This window comes from Pavona decussata, unplaced genomic scaffold (genome assembly GCF_977016875.1).
Source record: "Pavona decussata unplaced genomic scaffold, jaPavDecu1.1 SCAFFOLD_25, whole genome shotgun sequence".
Taxonomy (NCBI): domain Eukaryota; kingdom Metazoa; phylum Cnidaria; class Anthozoa; order Scleractinia; family Agariciidae; genus Pavona; species Pavona decussata.
Genome location: NW_028145448.1, coordinates 2,316,626 through 2,334,743, shown reverse-complemented (window position 1 = coordinate 2,334,743; position 18,118 = coordinate 2,316,626). Strand labels below are relative to the sequence as shown.

The window sequence follows — 18,118 nt, the reverse complement described above, 5'->3', positions numbered from 1 at the left end:
TTATTAATTCAACTTCTGTTAGGAGAACTAGAATTTTCTTTTTCCGATTATGTCTGGGCATTGACTGAAAAATTCATCTATCCCTTATTCACCAGGCTTAAAAAACCATAACATCTCGTTCCTTTTCCCGAGGAATGCACTTATTCATCGGCGCAGTTTCCATCTGTCTACCTAAACGATCTCATAATCCCTCACTCGTACCAGTCTCCCCGGTTTCTCTGGAGTGGAGAATTCTCATTATTATTTTAGTGAAACATGCTAAGTCAGTCGTGTGAGTGGCTTGCCTTCTGTGTTGAATTTCTGTAGATTACACTGCTGAATCATTCAGCTGGCCTGAATACGTCGCGAAGACCGGTGGCATTGAAGCTCCCCCACAGTTATTCAGACAGGTAAGCGATTAGTTACTTAAAACCATGGAAACGATTGTTTATGTTTTAAACTCAGATTAAGGACGGTGCTTCCAAATACAAGAGGCATTTTTGCACAGTTTATGACTTTGCGGGAAAAGCAGATGCTTAGCGTGGGCTATTGGAATCCAAAAAGAAAATTGAGGGTAGCCCTGTATCTTTCAGAGATAACTAAATGAAAATAAAGCTAAAAGCTGTAAAATACAAAGTAATGTTTGGCCTTGCCCCTTGCAAAGATATAAACCGCGTGAAAACATCCCTGCATTTGTAGGCGGCCGGAAAAACTCGGGTTTCCTTAGCTAACTTAGTTTTCTTAGTTAACTTAACATTAGCCCAAGGATAGCCTACGTAGCGGGCATGATTGGGGAGGGGGAGGGGGAGCAAGAAACTCTCACTTATTCCCCCTCCCCCTCCTCCTCCCCCTCCCCCTCCCCGATTAAGCCTGCTACGCAGACTAGACCAAGGAAGGAAATGAGAAAACACACGAGGAAATAAAGTAAAAAAATACCTAGACCTCGGTGGGAATTCAACCCACGACCTCTGGATTGATCAACCGTTGCTCTTCCAACTGAGCTACAAGGCCAGCCGGGAGCAAGTCGTGAGGAATAAAGATGGTCACCTATGCAAGCAAAAGGATAAAGGGAGTAAGTTTCTGAAGAAACTGTGGTGCTGCGTCGGTGGGGAGTAAAAACGAATGTTTGGTTTATCAACAGAGTTGATAACTAATTGTCCACCGTAATAGAGATTCGATTCGAGTGCTGACGTTTTGAGTGTTGGTCCTTCAGACACGTCAGCACTCGAATCTCTTTACGGTGGCGATCGTGTGGTCGCGGCGTTAACAACTCGACGGAAAGTGACTTTCACGAGTTGCTATCGGTCTTTTCTCGCTTTGAGCAATCAAGTTTGTCGCATGTCAAAATCCTGACTCTCTTTCCTTACACTTTGTAACAACCAGGACAACAGAAGTGAAAATGGATTCAAAATAGGAAGCAAACTAGAAGCTGTGGATCTCCGGGAACCAGCTCTCATTTGCCCAGCAACAGTGACGGACCTCAAGGGACCCCTGCTAAGAATCCACTTTGATGGCTGGGATGAGTCCTATGATCAGCTGGTCGACATGGACTCGTTGGATATTTTCCCTGTTAGCTACTGTGCGTCTGTGTCGCATCCTCTGCAGCCTCCAGGGTAACATATATTTTTTGTTATCGTTCATGTGTTTGACCTATGAATAATCTCTTATTTCTCGCAGAAATAGAGAGACGTCTTAAAATAAAATGACGATTTCTCTCAGGGATAGTTGAGTGGCTGAAACACGCGCGCGCGCGCGAAAATCGCCGCTCATGAGGCACCTATCCCGCGTTTCCTCGTGGGAGGCGATTTTCGCGCGCGTGTGTTTCACCAGAGAAACACTATTCGCTATCCCCGAGAAATGCGTCATCTACATCATAACATTTTTATTTATGCATCGTGATAAACGTTTCAGCAACACACAGAACACTCATTTCACGTGCTATTTTCATGTCACTTCAGCTGAAGATTTTTTCCCTGTTTTGGTTTGTAGTCCAATGCCTGATAAATACGTGGAGCGGTACGGACCGGTGACAGACGTCAGCCGGCAGCCAGTGCCCAGACCCCTGAGCCGACCCGTGAAGAGAAGAACCTCAACTGAAGATGATGGCCAAAAGAAGAAAGGTTGGTTTGGACAGTTTAAAGCTGAGGCGTTAGGCTCCTCTTGACCCTACCTTAAGCCGGCGACACACTTGGCGATTTTATTCGACGATTGCGGCGAATTTTATCGCTAGCGAAAATCGCAAGCGATGCGGACACACTTGGCGATTTTATTCGCCGATCGCGGCGATGTGGCACTTCAAGCTTGTTCCCAGTTTCCATCTTATCGCTGCTATCCACCATTTTGAAAAGTAATCTGTTAAATTACCGCAACCTGATTGATTGGTGATTCGCAGCAATGAGCGTAGAAAATCTCGGGAACGGGCACACTTGGCGAATGCCGGCGAATTTAATTATGCCAGATATCGGCGATCGGCGTATAAAATCGCCAGGTGTGTCGCCGGCTTTAACCCTTGATTTAAACAATCATCGATGCTGACATTTACCATTTATCTTGTTGTTTTTGGGAGGAGGGGGTGGGGGAGGGGTGGTGTGGACACAGTCCCACTTGATATCGGGAGGCAATTTTACATTTCAAGATTGGTCTAGCTTGACCAGAAAAGAGCTTAACACATCATGGAATACTAAGTAACAGTGACGTTAGCAGTTCTTGGGCTTATACTGGGAATTCGGTATTCATCAACGCTAATTTATCGCTCTTTTCTCAGCCAAACCCCTGCACTCTCAGGAGATCGTGTATATACACAAGTGCTGTGGGCTGTTTTATGGTCGGGGTGTTTGGAGGGGAGGGGGGTATTTTTAGAGGGTTTATATTCGGAATGTACAGTATCCACCAATATTCATCGACCCCAAACCCCCTGTACCCCTAAGAGATCGTGTATTGAGCAAGGGCTGGGATCATTTTAGGTTGGGGTTATTTTTGGAGGGGCTCATTCACGAATGCTCGTTTTTCCCTCTTTTCTCAGCCAAACCCCTGTACCCCAAAGAGATCGTGTATTGACGAAGTGCTGGGCTCATTTTAGGTTGGGGTTATTTTTTGAGGGACTTCCAATCAGTATTTTCACCAATACTCATTTTACCCTCTTTTATCAGCCAAACCCCTGTACCCTCAGGAGATCGTGTATATCAACAAGCGCTGTTGCCTGGGACCCCTCCTCAGTCGTGATTTGATGCGCAGTCTGCCCGATGCCGTACGAGGCTCTGTTGTTGGACCTGAGAAGCATAACATCATGCGTCTGTGTATGCAGCACTTGGTGTCAGCGTCTATTAACCCCAAGCAAGTACTGGAACTGTTCAGCCGCGAGTTCTACCAGAGCAAGAAGAACAGGTACGAAATCGCGTCTTGTCTTGTCTGCTACACAATGTGCTTCACCTATCTCGCAGTGGCTTAGAGCAGCAAATTACAAGAAGGAGATCCCTCTTGTAGGTTCGACTCCTGATAGGAGCACTCGGATTTGTTTTTTCCGAGTATGCCTGTGTCACTTTCTAGAACAATACGTCATTCTCATTCATTCACCAGGCTTGAAATATACCATCACATTTATTTCAAGATCCTTCTTGTAACAGAACCTCAGACGTCGTATAATGTTTTAACCTACGCCCGTGTCACTTTGAATAATACATCATTGTCATTTATTCACCAGGCTCAAAATATTACATCACATTTCCTTTCATTGCGCATATGCCACCCAATCCATTGACATTCCAATTCTAGCAGTATGCAGGATGTTTGACCCATGAACCTAGTTTAATGGCCTTAGCTCCCACGAGCCTCCTGTAGCTCAGTGGTAGAGCATCCGAACTAGTAATCGGAAGGTCTTAGGTTCGACTACTGATAGGATCACTCGTATTTCCTTTTTCCGAGTATGGCTGTGTCACTTTGAATAATACATCATTCTTATTGTGGGCGACCATCATTGCATTTGTTGGCGACAGCAGTCCTTCGCGGACTTACTCTTATCCGGACGATCACACTAAAAAGACTTGTCTGTTTTTTCAGAGAGTTGCAGCTTGGTGGCACAGTTTGCATCGAGACGAAAAGTAAGAATGGCAAGCGACTGATGCGTCGTGTCAGGGTGGTGAACAGAGTGGAGCATCTTCAGCCGTATCTCAAGCGCGTCTGTGAGGTGTTAGGATGTTGCTCAGAGCTCATCAGTGGTACCCGCTATCCTCTGGGATACTGCAACCAAACGTGTTGCCTGAAAGGTGAGGAAAATCCATCCTTTTTGAGTCTTGTCGGCCGCTATTGTTTCTTGCATACCTCATTACGAAAAAGAGTTAAAAAGTTTGGTAAACGCCACCTTGTTTTTCACTCTTCTCCGGGAATGGGCTGTTAAAGTAAGATTAAGCACAGAATCCATAAAGTTAGAGTGCTGACTTTGTACTCAAAATTCAACTTGTCAATCGATTTTTCTAAACTGGACAAACTCGAGTCATGTATGAGTTCGATACTTTGCCACCATTGTTGCAACGTTTGGGAACTTTGGAAAAAAGCATTTCCATTTCTCGTTAGTTTTAAGGCTTATTTTGTCCAGAGTTTATTTTTTGGGGAATTGCTCACAGAACGTTCAGGGAAGGGGGTGAGGAGGGGGAGGGGTATCCGTAAAATTACGAATGTGAGCCCCTCCGAAAATAAAGCCACCAAAAAATAAGTACCCCCACCCCTTAAATCCCAGACGCGAATGCTATTTTAAAACGGTATTTTAAGCTGTTAAAGGATGTATTTATTGTCAGTTAAGCCCAACCAGAAGTGAAGTTTTGAAACAGAAAATCCCGCCAATTTTAAGGCCTCCCGAACTTAAAGGGAACCTCCACTCTCACAACAAATTGACGGGTAAGCGTTGGAAATAGTGTCTAAATTCTAAATATTTGTCTAAAACGTAGAAATGACATTCAAGTGTGTTAAAAATTAGATATGATTATCGACAGCTTTCGCTTTTAAATTTCCTGGGGGCAGCCATTTTGAATTTGATGACGTGTAATGGTTGCCGCTATTGTTATTCAGCAGAAGTTCTTTTGTGTAAAACAATTGAGCAACCTTATTACGTCATGAAATCCAAGATGGCAGCGCGCGGGAAATTTAAAAGCGAAAATAGCCGATAATCAAATTATGCTTTTTTCCGACACTGAAATATTATTTCCATGATTTCCAATGAAATTTCAAAGAAAATTGTATTTTCAATAATGTAACGTTAACACGTTTCGAGAGGGGAGGTTTCCTTTAAGCCCCTAAAATGTCCTGTGAACGAAGGGCTTCCATTTGGCCGGTATTTTTGCGAACCTTAATTTTTCATGACTTGTTCGACTTTTCTTCAGTGAAAGTACATAGTAGAACGACATCATTTCCAAGTCGCATCACATCATTTTGCTCTGCTTCTATTGCGTTTCATTTCACTCGAGTTGCTAAAATTCTACTCTCTTTTCTCGCGGCTCATTCCAGGAAAAGACAACGGCGTGACATCAACGAGTGACGGGCGCGCCCTTCAAGAAACAACCTTAGACGTGCCCTCTCCTGCGGCCTTTGCAGGTCTTCGGCCAGATACGAAACTTCAACAGCACTCGGCCTTAGCCTGGCCACAGATACCTATGGAGAGGGATTCATCTCACGACTCCATGGTTTCTTCCACCAGTAATCTACCTTCTTCCTCCGAGTCACGTGGCTCTGACGCCGCGTCCGTGCTCCTGTATCAGAGCAGTAACAGCGGTAAGGACCCTCGGCTGTGGAACGTACAAGAGGTCACCAACTTCATGTACTCAATTGGCTGCTCGAATTACGCCGATGCTTTCGTGAAAGAGGTATGTGTTTGTCGCGCGCATTAACGAGCCTACGTCACCGTGATTTTGTGGGTGTTTTGTCTAAACTGTTATTGCCCCCCGGGCTAAAACCCGGGGAGGCATCCTTGTAGTCCGCGCTTAAAAGTAATAATACAGTACTTACAGTTGATATATGCTGGATGATTTTGCCGACTCGACTTTGCCTGAACAGGGCGCGCACGGAATAATGGGTGACGATGACGTTGCATCAAGTAAAATGCCCAAACGGAATAAATGAGTAATGTTAACGTTGCACCGTCCAGGGGGGGGGGGGGGGGGGGGGGGGAACGTCGAGAGAAACGGTGGAATTCAAGCGGATATTGAACGCGTTGGGTTTTCAGACTCAGCGGCCGGTAAACAGGAGCTTATCGTAATATATATTTTTTTGTTTTGGAACTTTTTGTCTCTCTTTCTGTGTATCTTTATTCACGAAAGCTCGTAAATAATCACAATACGTAATAATAGAGTAATATGACGTTTACAAACCCAACTCCTCTGCCATTTAATTTTTAACATCAGTGTGCAGTGACAACATGACAAAGCTTATACATCCCGATGTAAGGGTACGAAATGCCGCCACATAATTTTCCAAAAATGGAAGCCTTCACGCATCAGCTCGCAGATGAGTGATTTATAACAGATAAGTCTTTAACAGCGGGGGTAGTTATAGTAAAGAAGAAGAAGAAGAAGAAGATACTTTTGTTTAAAAACAGGGTAATTCCTTCAGTAATTATAAAAACAAAATTACTGTTATCAACGGAAGCCCTAAAAAGTGAAATGCTTCTTTGTGAATAGGTGGGCCTTTTCCGAGTTGCTTTGAACTACAAGTTATTGCGTTGAAACTTGTCGTAATAGTAATATTAATAGTAACTTTATTTAAAGGCGAAAAACGTAGGGAGTGGTCGCCCCGTCTCCAGAACCGGAGGCTCATGTAAAAAACGCTCGACTAAGAATTATATCTAGATCTATAGAACAGTTTACATTTAAATTGTCGTGGGTAAATAATAGGTATGGTATGGTATGTATCCTTATTCCAGAATTAGTGCCATCGATGGAACTCGCCCTAAGTTTCCTTGTCTTGTTTATAGGAAATAGACGGTCGTGCACTTCTTTTATTGACGCAAGAAATGTTGGAGTCGCTAACTGAGAACAAACTGGGACCGATGACGAAAATACAGAGTGCAGTCAAGGCCCTTAAACAAGCGTGGGGCATATGAAAATATTAATGCAGATTATATATCATGAAGTTCACAATTTTATTTCGAATTCACAGCAGCGCGGATGTGCTGACTGTCCGAGTTTTTGTAGTAAAACGCATATACTTAATAACTATTTTAATTTTTCTACTTTAGCCCTTCATGTCCTCCAGATCAGTGTCGACGTACATATTGTCCTTACTCAACCTCATATATTTGTGCAGGTTTAGTTGGGAGAATTTAATAACGTACCCTCTCTGTGTTCAGTTTTGATATTCTCATAACACGCAAGGTCCACTTTGTATTTGCTATGTCACGGGAGAAATTTGATTCTGATCATTGTAAGGGTCGAAGGGTTGAAGTTTAGTTGTGTAGATTTATTACTACAGTATAATAATACATAGGGATTCAGTGTACAAGATGTAGTTTGCACGCAGAAAGTCCTCAAAATAGATATACGTTGCATGTCGATCGGCCATTTTCATAATAACGTCATTTCGCTACAACTACCACAACAGGCCATTTCCGAGTTGCTGTGAACCTCGCTATAAAAGCGAGGCTAAGTGCAAAACTTTTCATTTGAAAATTAGTTTTCTTTGCGTATGAATGAAAACTAATTGTCATAACAAAAACTTTGCACTTAGCCTCGCTTTCATAATGAGGTTCAAAGCAACTCAGAAATGGTCTATTCATCTCGTTTTCCCTTTCAAATTTAAATTTTGTAATCCTAGTGGAAAGAAGAAAAAAACTAAAGTATTCTGGTGGTCATAGTTGAATAACGCCATCATGAAATGACCCACTGTGTTGAAATTTCGCCAAGGTCTTTCTTTCGTTGTTTTGATTTCTCAGTGTTGGCTTACGTCCCGTGCAGTTTTTCTAAATTTTGCATTTTGGCTTGGATGGAAAAATCATCGACACTACCTAAAACAAGAAGCTTAAAACGAAAAAACCTGCAGATATGAGCGTTCTATCCATTCTTGTTTTCATGCGAAGATATGGAGATAAGTTCAAAACTTTTACATACTTTTGTATGGTGGTGGAAGTTTCTTGCGTTCCCAAATTCCTGTACCATCTTGTCACTTTCTAGACCTTCAGGTAGTTTCTAGAGGTAGTATCGAATCTCCGCGATTGGTCGTAGGCTTGTAGCTTTCCGCCTGCGTCCGTTCCCTCCTCAGGAATGAAAAAGAAGACTTTTGCTTGCAGGCTAGATTAACCGCGAATTTGGAAAAGTTGCAAAGTTTTGTTAAAAACTAGTGAGTGTTTTAAGCTGGTAACGATGTTCCAGGCTTGACATTGCGTTTCAGTATTAGTAACTGTTTGAGTTTTTATTTGTATTTGTTTTGATGGCTTTCAGCGTAACAAGTGAGTTATTGTCTAGAAGCTTTATTTATGTTTAAGTTGTTTCTTAGCATGTTTATCTAGTTTAAGGGCATGCCGCCGGCTCCAAGGGCGTTATGAAATTTTCTAGAATTGTGTATAGACCTTCCAATTTATTACGTTCACTATTTTCATTCCTCAAGTCAGTCCAGCTATGGGTAATGTTATGTGTTTCAAACTACAAATTTTCAAGTCTGCTTGAATTCTGTACAGGAGGATCTTTATCTTATATGTCTAGTCTCATTAGCATAAATTAGTATAGACGACAAAACTCAACTAGCTACAGATAAATGGTCTCCAAAATTTGAAAGAGCTTGGCAAGCTTAGTATTTTCTGGAAATTCGAACGTGGCCTGTTTAGCAGTTTTTGAGAAACAAGCGTTATAAGTGTCAAGATTCTACAAAGAATATATGGCTGGACTCCTTCGCCTTACTTTCTTTGTAAATTTCGCAGTTTTTGAAAACTAATATCTCATTATCATTCGGTGCATTTTTTTTTCTTCCTTTCCATTGGCCGAGAGCAACCACGTGACCTGCAAATAACTGCCTACAAATAATGGTATACTCATGCGCAATACTGTCCAACTGTGTTTTGCTGCAAATAACATTCTGCTCATGCATAATTCGAAACCACGCTCTTGTGTGAAAATGGTTGACTCCTGCAAGGCAGCGCTTACCGCTATGAAAAACAAACTCAGCGATCGAATGATAAAACAATTATTGAACTCGGTTATCGCAAAATATCGTGATTTGTCAGTGATTTGATCTTCTAGCCACTGACAAATCATGATATTTTGCTCAACCTCGTCCAGTAATTGTTAAATATTCAAGATATCAGACTAATATTTACACCGATGACCAAGAATGACATGTTGGTTTAGTTTATGGCATCCATTTGTTCGTAGCTCTTTTTTTGATATATGCTAATGAGGCAAGTATAAACACTGGTTTCAGCAAAGATTCTCCTATAGCTCTCCGAATTTATCACGTTAATCTTTTCATTCCCAAACTCCTGCCTTGGGCAACATAATGTGATTCTTCAGCTGTTAGGAAGTAATTTCCTGTCGTGTTGTCACAGAGCGTCCGTAGAATAGTTGAGAAAAGCTTTAAATTAATGAAATTGAAATCTTTAACTTCAGTTCGTTTCCTTGTCTTTTATGTGGATTTGCACTCAAGTTGGATTGATATAGGTGGAAATTCACTGTACTCGTGAGCTGAACTGTTTTTCTTATGTCACTATTATTATCATCATCATCATCATCATCATCATCATCATTATTATTATTATTATTATTATTATTATTATTATTATTATTATTATTATTATCATCATCATCATTATTATTAGTATCATCTTCATTATGATTATTATTATTGTATTCATCACTATTATTAAACATCATTAAACTGTTGTTTCCAGCAACTCGGGTGTAAATGCACCAAAAGAAAATGAAAGGAAACGAATAACCTTAGTTAATGATTTTAATTGCAGTAATTTATCTTTCTTCCTTAACTATTGTGGGTGCTCTGTATTATTTAGCGTGACCACTTGTGATTAATTTATGTACTTTCGTGACATTGCTTATCCAATAAGAGTTCAAGGTTAGTTGACAGAAGCCAACTCAATGCCACAAGTGAAATTGAAATGGGCTTTCTTTTCAGCTACCCTTGAATTCTTATGGGATAATCATTTTCACGAAAGTATTTGAATTAAATAGGCACAGACATTTAGCGTGTGGCTTCGTAAACAAGTCTTTCCTTTTCCGCGCGGTCTGTGGATGTATCATTCATGTCCAAGCCATGTAGGAGCACTCCCTTATGGTGTTGCTTATTTTCGATCTAGAAGTAGGACAGTCTTGGGAATGAAAGGATTGACAGATTTTTTAAAAGCTTATAACAACCCCAACGATTCAAATCTGTATGAAGCTTGTTTAGACCGTCCCTTAAAAAATGCTTGTACAGTAAAATGATTCTAATTATAAGCAATGATAGTAAAAATTCATCAATGGCAGTAAAAAGTTTGCACAGAGTTTTGCTATCAGCAAAAATGTTGGCGTTGATCAAATCCAGGAGGGTCTTTTTCGAAACAAGAAGTTGCGTTTAAAAGCAGTCTTTTTTGCTCCAGTCGGGATTTAAAAAAAATCCTGCACTGTGCCTGCAAGACGCTGCGAGCTTTCGCATTTTTCCCGCGGAAATCCTTACTTCGTACAAAGGTAAATTATAAGTCGCACTCGAGCCTAAGTGGTTCACACGGGCGGAGCTTAACTCAGTTTCTGTAGCATGAAGCAAATTGGAGTATGGCTAGCTAACTACAGTGAAACCTCTCCTTACGGACACCTCTATAATACGGACACCTCTCTATTACGGACAGTTGACTTAGTCCCTGAGAGACCGAAATCCATGTAAAGCCTACCTCTCTAAAACAGACACCTCTATAATGCGGACACTTATCCCTGTCCCCTTGGTGTCCGTAATAAAGAGGTTCGATTGTACCACTAGTAGGTCACATTGATAAACGCTGTCCGCCAGTATCGATGCTACTTTTCCAAAGCATCTCCCTATATTGGTGCAAGCTTCTTTAACGATAGCCTCCTAAAATAACAAAAGAGCGGATTCTAGTCATCATAAGCAGTGAACGTACAAATGAACCGCTTTCAAGAAAGACCAAGTTAATGCAAGTACTGGTTTATCCTAACGTCTTGGTATGTTTCGCTCGTATGATGTAAGCCGACGGACTCGTTGAACTTAAGTTTTGTCAATGTGTTCTTTCTAACATGGTATAATCCGTTTTTCAGCAACGACAGCAACGTTTGGATGAAACCTTGAATTACAGAATCATGGTAAAATTGTCCTTTACTAAAGATTGATATATTTATCCCTTGATCCTAGGCTGTTCCTTCAACTGTATCATGCATTTTGTAATGAATCAACTTGAAACGGGAGTTACGTCGGATAAATCAATTAGCTACCACCTTAAATGCAGACACACCAGTATTTGAGCAACGGGCCTTCCAAGGAAAATTCTGGCAAATTGCGTCGTACTCACGAAAACATTTGACTTGCATGTAAATAATCTTAAAGGAAAACGTGTAGGGATCTAGGGGAAAGCCCCAGTCCCCCACCCCCTCCCGTCCTTCTTTTGAAGACCGAAACCGAGGGCCGAGGCACCGAGGTATTCCGAGCAATTTAAGCTTTTTAGAGTGGACCCCTCAGTTACCTAAAGTTCTGGATCTGCCATTGCTTTCTACTTGACAATTCCCTTCACAGTTTCCAACGTTCAGTCATTTCGTTGGCCAATTTTACACAAGGAGTCTGGAATTGCGGAGGAAAAACCTGACATTTTCTCCTACTGACACGAGAATATCAAGCTTGATAGGAGGTGAGTGCTCCCTCCCCTGCGCCGCAGTAAGTGTAAAACTAGGTGTCAACATGCAGACTGGGGTGAAAGCTAACCTGTTACGGTCATGTGAGGCTATTGAAATAAGGTTCGCTGAGTGCCATATTATAGCTGTTGTCTAGACTAAACCTTCACTTTGCAGCCAGACTCCAGTCTCCTCCACACTTTCTAGCATACACTCCCAAAGATGAAATTTATGGCAGGGTTGTGACCTCACAGGGCCGTTCAAGAAATGAAATTACCATGCAATCGTCTGTTTATTCACATGCAACCACTTAACATTTTATTAAATAATATTATTACTGTAAATGACAGTCGATAATAATAATAAAAGTGTAAAATAAAGTGTCAAGTGTCGTCGAAACATCGTCTCTTTTCAACTACTTTTTAGGTTCAAGGAATATTGGTGAAACTCGTAGTTTGATCTGTTTGAATTCTCTGGTTGAATATTCGACAAAATCTATAGTGCCGCATGAACATTCCACTTTTCCGAAAACGGTTTTCACGATGGCGTGTTTTACTTCAACTCCAGAATCCTTTAGCTTGTTGTTTTCCCTCGCAAATTAGGGATATTGTTTAATATCTAAACCTCACAGGGATTAAAAAATTAAAATAAGAAAGGAAAAACGAAGAGGATTCTGGTAGCTGTGGTAAAATAACGTCATCGCTTGAAAAACGCCTATCGTGGCCGGCACAGTTTAGCACCCAACTCTGCCAATGAATTTTTGTTTTCAGTATGTAGTAAAACGCGCGCAAATTTATATGGAGATGCAAGATTCAAGTTAAGTTAGATGCAGTGAAAGGGCAGACGTTTGGGAAGTTGAGCAGACAAATCTTCTACCCCAGTAAATATAATTTATGCGAAAGACTTATTGTGAGAAATAGAGAAAATTAGCATGAAGCACGCTGAATGTAAATATTGCTTAGTAACGCAATAAAACCGAACGGTTATCTGTGCTGTTAAAAATGGCGGACGGAAGGGAACAGAAGACTCTTTCGGTATCAAACAAACAATACAAGGACATTCTTCTCAAAACTACCGACCAACTGAGAAAAGAAGGGGTTCTTTGCGATGTTCGGCTACTCGTTGAAGGACAGAGTTTTGTCGCTCACCGAGGCATTTTAGCCTCAAGCAGTCCTTATTTTCGTGGACTATTTACGAACGACATGAGAGAGAAAGTTCTGATGGAGTGTAAACTCGATCAGCTACCGTCTTCGATCATGGAAGCGCTGCTGTGTTACATTTACACTGGAAACGTGACACTTACTGAAGATAATGCAGAGAATCTCGTGGCGGCGGCCGATTATTTAATCATCGAAAGCCTGAAGGATATCGGATGCCAGTTTTTGGAGAGCCTTCTATCGCCAACAAGATGTTTTGGATTGAGGGATTTTGCCGAAAAATACAGCTGCGAAACGCTAAAATCTTCTGCTACAAGTTACATCGTAAAACATTTCACCGAAGCCTGCGACACGGAGGCTTTCAAGTCGATTGATCATAAGGTTTATTCTGAAATTATCGCGCGAGATGATCTCGTGGTCTCGCGCGAGGAGGACGTTTACGAGACCCTGCTCACGTGGGTGAAACACGATTTAGAGACGCGCAGGGAATATTTTGAGGAGTTATTTAGCAAAATCCGCTTGTCCTCGCTGTCGAAATATTATTTGGTAAATGAAGTGGAAAAAGAAGAGCTTGTAAACCGCAGCTTTTACTGCACGAAGCTTGTAGTGCAAGCTTTGAACTCGTTTGTTCTTCACGTGTATGACGACCGCGAGCCAGCTAGAATGAATCTCAAAAGGCATTTGGATGTCATCACTGTGTGCGGTGGAAACCTCAGCAGAGAAGCAACCTGTTACTCGCCAGAGAAAAACAAATGGCTGCCACTCTCAGACATGCTCCGCGCACGAGATGAGCATTGTACCGCTGTACACGACAACGTGTTGTACGCGTTTGGTAGCACCCAATCCGAAAACGGCCAGTCTGTGGAGCAGTACAACGCCCACACTAATACATGGTTAGCGGTCGCGAACATGCCTCAAATGCGCTGCGCAGCCACTGCTGTAACATCCGGTGATCACATTTTTATCATTGGCGGGAGAGTCCCAAATGGAGGCTCGACCAAAGACGTCATGCGCTACGACGCAGACATCAACAAGTGGTTCATGGAGACGCCCATGTCTTACAAACGCGCTGGACTTTGCTCAGCGGCGTGTCACGGCTTCGTGTACGCAATCGGAGGTTTGAGCGACAGAAATGACTTCCTGCGAACCGTCGAGCGATACAACCCGCGTAAACAAGAGTGGACAGACATTTCGCCTATGCAGTTGGCGCGGTATTTCGCTTGCGCGGTGGAAATGAACGGAAAAATCTTTGTAATCGGTGGCCAGTCTTCAACGGGGGCGTATTTATCTTCCTGTGAGTCGCTCGACCCTGTATCAGAGGAATGGGCCTCACTGCCAAATATCTCCGTACCTCGCCAAGCAGCTGGTGTAACCAGGCTCGGAAACCGGATTTTCTTGTTTGGAGGCTGCAATAACTCGGGGAGTTTAGACAGCGTTGAATGTTATGACGAACGCAAGAGAAGCTGGGAGACAGTCACCAAAATGCCTTGTAAGAGGTCGTGGATCCAGTGTGGCGTGCTTAGAGTGGCCATGGATCTTTTTCAGGTTAATTAAACTCGTGATTCGCCTTGAAGCAAAGCTTTTACGAAAAAGAGGCGATTTTGATCACTCGGCGTAGCAATTAATCCTTTAAGTATTTTGATTTCCTTTAGACTTGTGATCGATTATTGTACTTTTTACGGTGTATTAAAACTGCAGAGAAGAGAAGTATAATCTGTTATGTAACTGCCGTTAAATATGGTTGTAACATATTTTTGATAAATATGAGTGTGGGAAGATATCTCACGGCCTTGTCTCATTGTTGTATGATAAAATTTGGAACGTTCAGCCGTACTACAATAATTTGATTTTGTAAAACAGAACATTAATTAACGAAGTCATCAGTGTAGCTTAAGATAACACTTTGGTTCAGTCAGTGATTGGTTTACAGAATCTTGTCGTTTTATCAGCAAATTAAAAATCAGAGAGTATCATACATATGTCTTTCCCTTTTTTAGTGTCAGGAAGCCCCTATATAGACGGCAAAGAAAGGTGCATGTTGTTTTCGTCTTGTACCGTCAGCGTGCCGCCTTTTTCAGTGGGGCGTTGGACACGTTGGACGCAACATTGTATTGCAAATGAAAATAGATATTTCACAACCAATTGAATAAAATGAAGCCAGACCGGAACTAAACTAAAGGATACTGAATTCAGAAAGTTTCCCACGCTATTAATCAGAAAAGGTTTGCGAGATACCTAACTTTCGCTCAGTGGGTGGGCAATAGCTGGATTGTCCATTGCGCGACATCTGTCCCCGGTCCGTAATTGTTATTTGGCTTGTTAACAACGCGCACCCTTTTTTCAAACTCCGATTGTTCAGCTGCACATTGCATTGAAAATCTTAAGTTAAATAAAAGCTTCTTTCGGCCTTTTTTCTGGCCTAGAGCCCGTGGATTTTCAATTAGTACCTGCCAGTTATCAGCTGGCCAAAATTCGTTTGAGCAAAGGTTGTAGTTCCGCTCCTTTGTTGACTCAACGCCCGCTAATGTTAAGCGCATCAATGGAAGATGGAAATTTAAAACAAATATGGTAAATTGGTTCGATCACAGTTTTACTTTTCACCAATTTGTCGGGCAAACCTGACTGTCATCAAGACCCGTGTTTCAAAAACAGATTAATTCAGTTAGGAAAACACTCTGGCTGTAAGCTCCGTCGCGTCACCCAACAGCCAGACCTGACTCTTCATCAGCAAGAACTGTAGTTTGACTAGATTTATATGTTTAAGGCATAGTCCAGTATTTTAAATGTTCAAAAGAAGATTAGAATTGATGCAAGTTTATAAACATTTTCTGCCTCGTGTTTCGTGAATTCATCACAAGTTTTCAAAACAACCCCGGGCATGGATGACCACAACAACTTCTGAGGTTATTTTTATCGGGGCTATCTTTTTCATCTATTAGCAAAAACAACCAAAGGTTAACCAGCGAAGCGTCAACAACGGTGGAAAGCAATTATCAGCTAACTGTTATCAGTTTCTTTTATCAAATTAAAACGAGATCGATCACAATTAAACAACTTTATTACCCGCGTCGCAACTTTATACAGTAAACATAGGTAAAAAACAGCGCCTGAATGCTGAATGAAATCGAGCGGGTTTCTTGTACAACTGGAGCGTAACCAATAAAAATAGGTTTAAGCTCTGCTTTTTAAGGGTGGAGTACAGGATGAAATTACCATGGCGAAATGAGAATGCTATTTGTTGTCTAGGCGAAATGAGTATTTCGATACTCAGTTGAGCGGGTCGAAAAACAACGCTAGCTAAAGCACGCGCCATGTCAACTCTGGATGATGACACTGTTTTGACTATTGCGGGATGAAAGGACGGACGGATTTGAAAAGCCTTTATTCAGCCGGCTTCTTGATAAAAGAGCCTAAAACTAGTGCATTCTACTGGTAATTATAAAGTTTCGTACTGTCGAGGCCTTAGGCATGTTACCGCGTGTTACCTGCGTTGGTAAGCCGTTCTATACCATGCCCGCGCAGTATTGTTTCATAGAAACAATGCGATAACATGTTCTGATTGAAAAGGGAATAGTCTTCTTTCAGTTTCTTTCTATCATGTGTTGCCAAAACGACGAATACACGCTGTTCATTACAAAATTTCTACGCTTGGCTGGTTAACGTTGTTTTGTAAGGGATGTGAGCCCGAAAACAATCCGTGAATAGAATATTACTGAAGGCTACTGTATTTTTCAAAAGGCTGTGTAAATATTTACAAACAGGGCTTGCGGCTAATGGCAGTATGTTTACTGACAGCCAGGTGTCTCGGTGTTTAATGAATGCCTAAAGAAACACGTCTGAAAACCAAAAAAGCTTTTAAAAAGTCAAGTCGATCCGCGATCAAATGTTAACAGATTTAGGGTTAATCCGTCTTCCAATCTGCCGTTTTATTTTTTTATTCTACAGTAATCAACTTTATTTTAAAGAAATTTAGATAAGTTATATCTGAACTAGCACAACATACTTTAAAAAGTTTATTCGAACCCGGGGAGGTATCGTCGAATCGAGTCAGCACCGACTTCGCGCTTCTGCTCGGTTCTCGGGCTTGGGCACTAGTCTGAACAGAGCTTTCCGTCGGTACCCGAGCACAAATCTCGACACCGTGCTCGGGCACGAGCACTGCCTCCAATGGTAGTTCTCGGGGACTCTTCCTCAATTCAATTCCTGGGCACAGGCACTGGTGTGAACAGGATTTCAGACAGTCATTTTCCATGCTTCTTCCTCTCGTGCCGCTAAATTGACGAATGCGAACAGGATTACTTCAAAGTACCTTCTAATTCCAAAAAAAAACCCTTCTAATTCATCCTCGGAGAGGCCCAGGGGCAGCTAGTCGGGAGGAAGGGATTTACATACATGGGCGAAAGTTTACTGACAAGAACAGGAAACCCCCTGGGCAATTACCCTTGTAACCGAACCAGTTCGAGGGGCATTTGAATTCCCTGCTTTTGATTGGCGAATCAAAAGCAAGCAAAAACGGCGGGACTTATTATACAAGGAAAATCGCTTTATTTTTGAAAATCGGCTGGGAGGGAAATTTGTGCCGTCCTGATCAGTTTCAATGTGTAATCAGTTGATAATATTGGGCTCGTAAATATAAGTTCACGATTAAGGTCATCCTTGTGAACTTGCCAACTTCAAACATAACAGCAATAAACTTAATCGAAAATGTATAGATTCAGTACTAAACCACCACAAGATTCTGAAAATAAGCCACCGGGTGCTTGTATTCGAGAATTAATTGCCCTCAAATACAAAATATATCAAAGCAAATTACGATACCATTATAACCAAGCCTTCTACATTTAAACAACTGTTCCATATACTGAACTTTGAGCTACTGTATAAACTACGGTATGAACTATAAACTGGCCATGGAATGACTTTTAATTTACGGCCTTATAGTCTTAATACCTCAGTATAGGCAGGAATAGCAGTAGTAGTAGCCGTAACGGCAGTAGCAAGTTTCGATTGCGATCACAGACGGCCCAGAAATTTTATCGGGGAGAATTTTAAATGAGAGACAGCTAATGGAAGCGAGTAAAGGGGGCTCTAAATTTTCGCTTTTTGTACCATTCCGCTCCCCTTCACTTAAGGTGGGGGTTCACCTGAAAGCCGTTTTCATGCCGCTTAAAATCGGTC

General features: G+C 41.7%; 2 protein-coding genes across 5 annotated transcripts in view; both read left to right on the top strand.

Annotated features, from left to right (window-relative positions):
- The window catches only part of LOC146485770 (scm-like with four MBT domains protein 1), a 34,107-nt gene extending 23,657 nt beyond the window's left edge, over window positions 1–10,450 (top strand). For all 4 annotated transcript variants that reach the window (XM_085103127.1, XM_085103128.1, XM_085103126.1 and 1 more), the window contains 7 exons: window positions 307–389; window positions 1,363–1,592; window positions 1,969–2,099; window positions 3,129–3,363; window positions 4,036–4,241; window positions 5,476–5,831; window positions 6,938–10,450. In XM_085103127.1, the coding sequence (XP_084959253.1) occupies window positions 307–389; window positions 1,363–1,592; window positions 1,969–2,099; window positions 3,129–3,363; window positions 4,036–4,241; window positions 5,476–5,831; window positions 6,938–7,066 (1,370 nt within the window). In that variant the 3' untranslated portion in view covers window positions 7,067–10,450. The remainder of the gene's footprint in view (window positions 1–306; window positions 390–1,362; window positions 1,593–1,968; window positions 2,100–3,128; window positions 3,364–4,035; window positions 4,242–5,475; window positions 5,832–6,937) is intronic.
- A 1,990-nt stretch (window positions 10,451–12,440) lies between these two features.
- LOC146485769 (kelch-like protein 28) lies at window positions 12,441–14,915 on the top strand. Its single transcript, XM_085102960.1, has one exon. It carries the CDS (start codon window positions 12,785–12,787, stop codon window positions 14,492–14,494), a length of 1,710 nt encoding a protein of 569 aa, XP_084959086.1. The 5' UTR covers window positions 12,441–12,784; the 3' UTR covers window positions 14,495–14,915.
- Window positions 14,916–18,118: the final 3,203 nt, after the last annotated feature.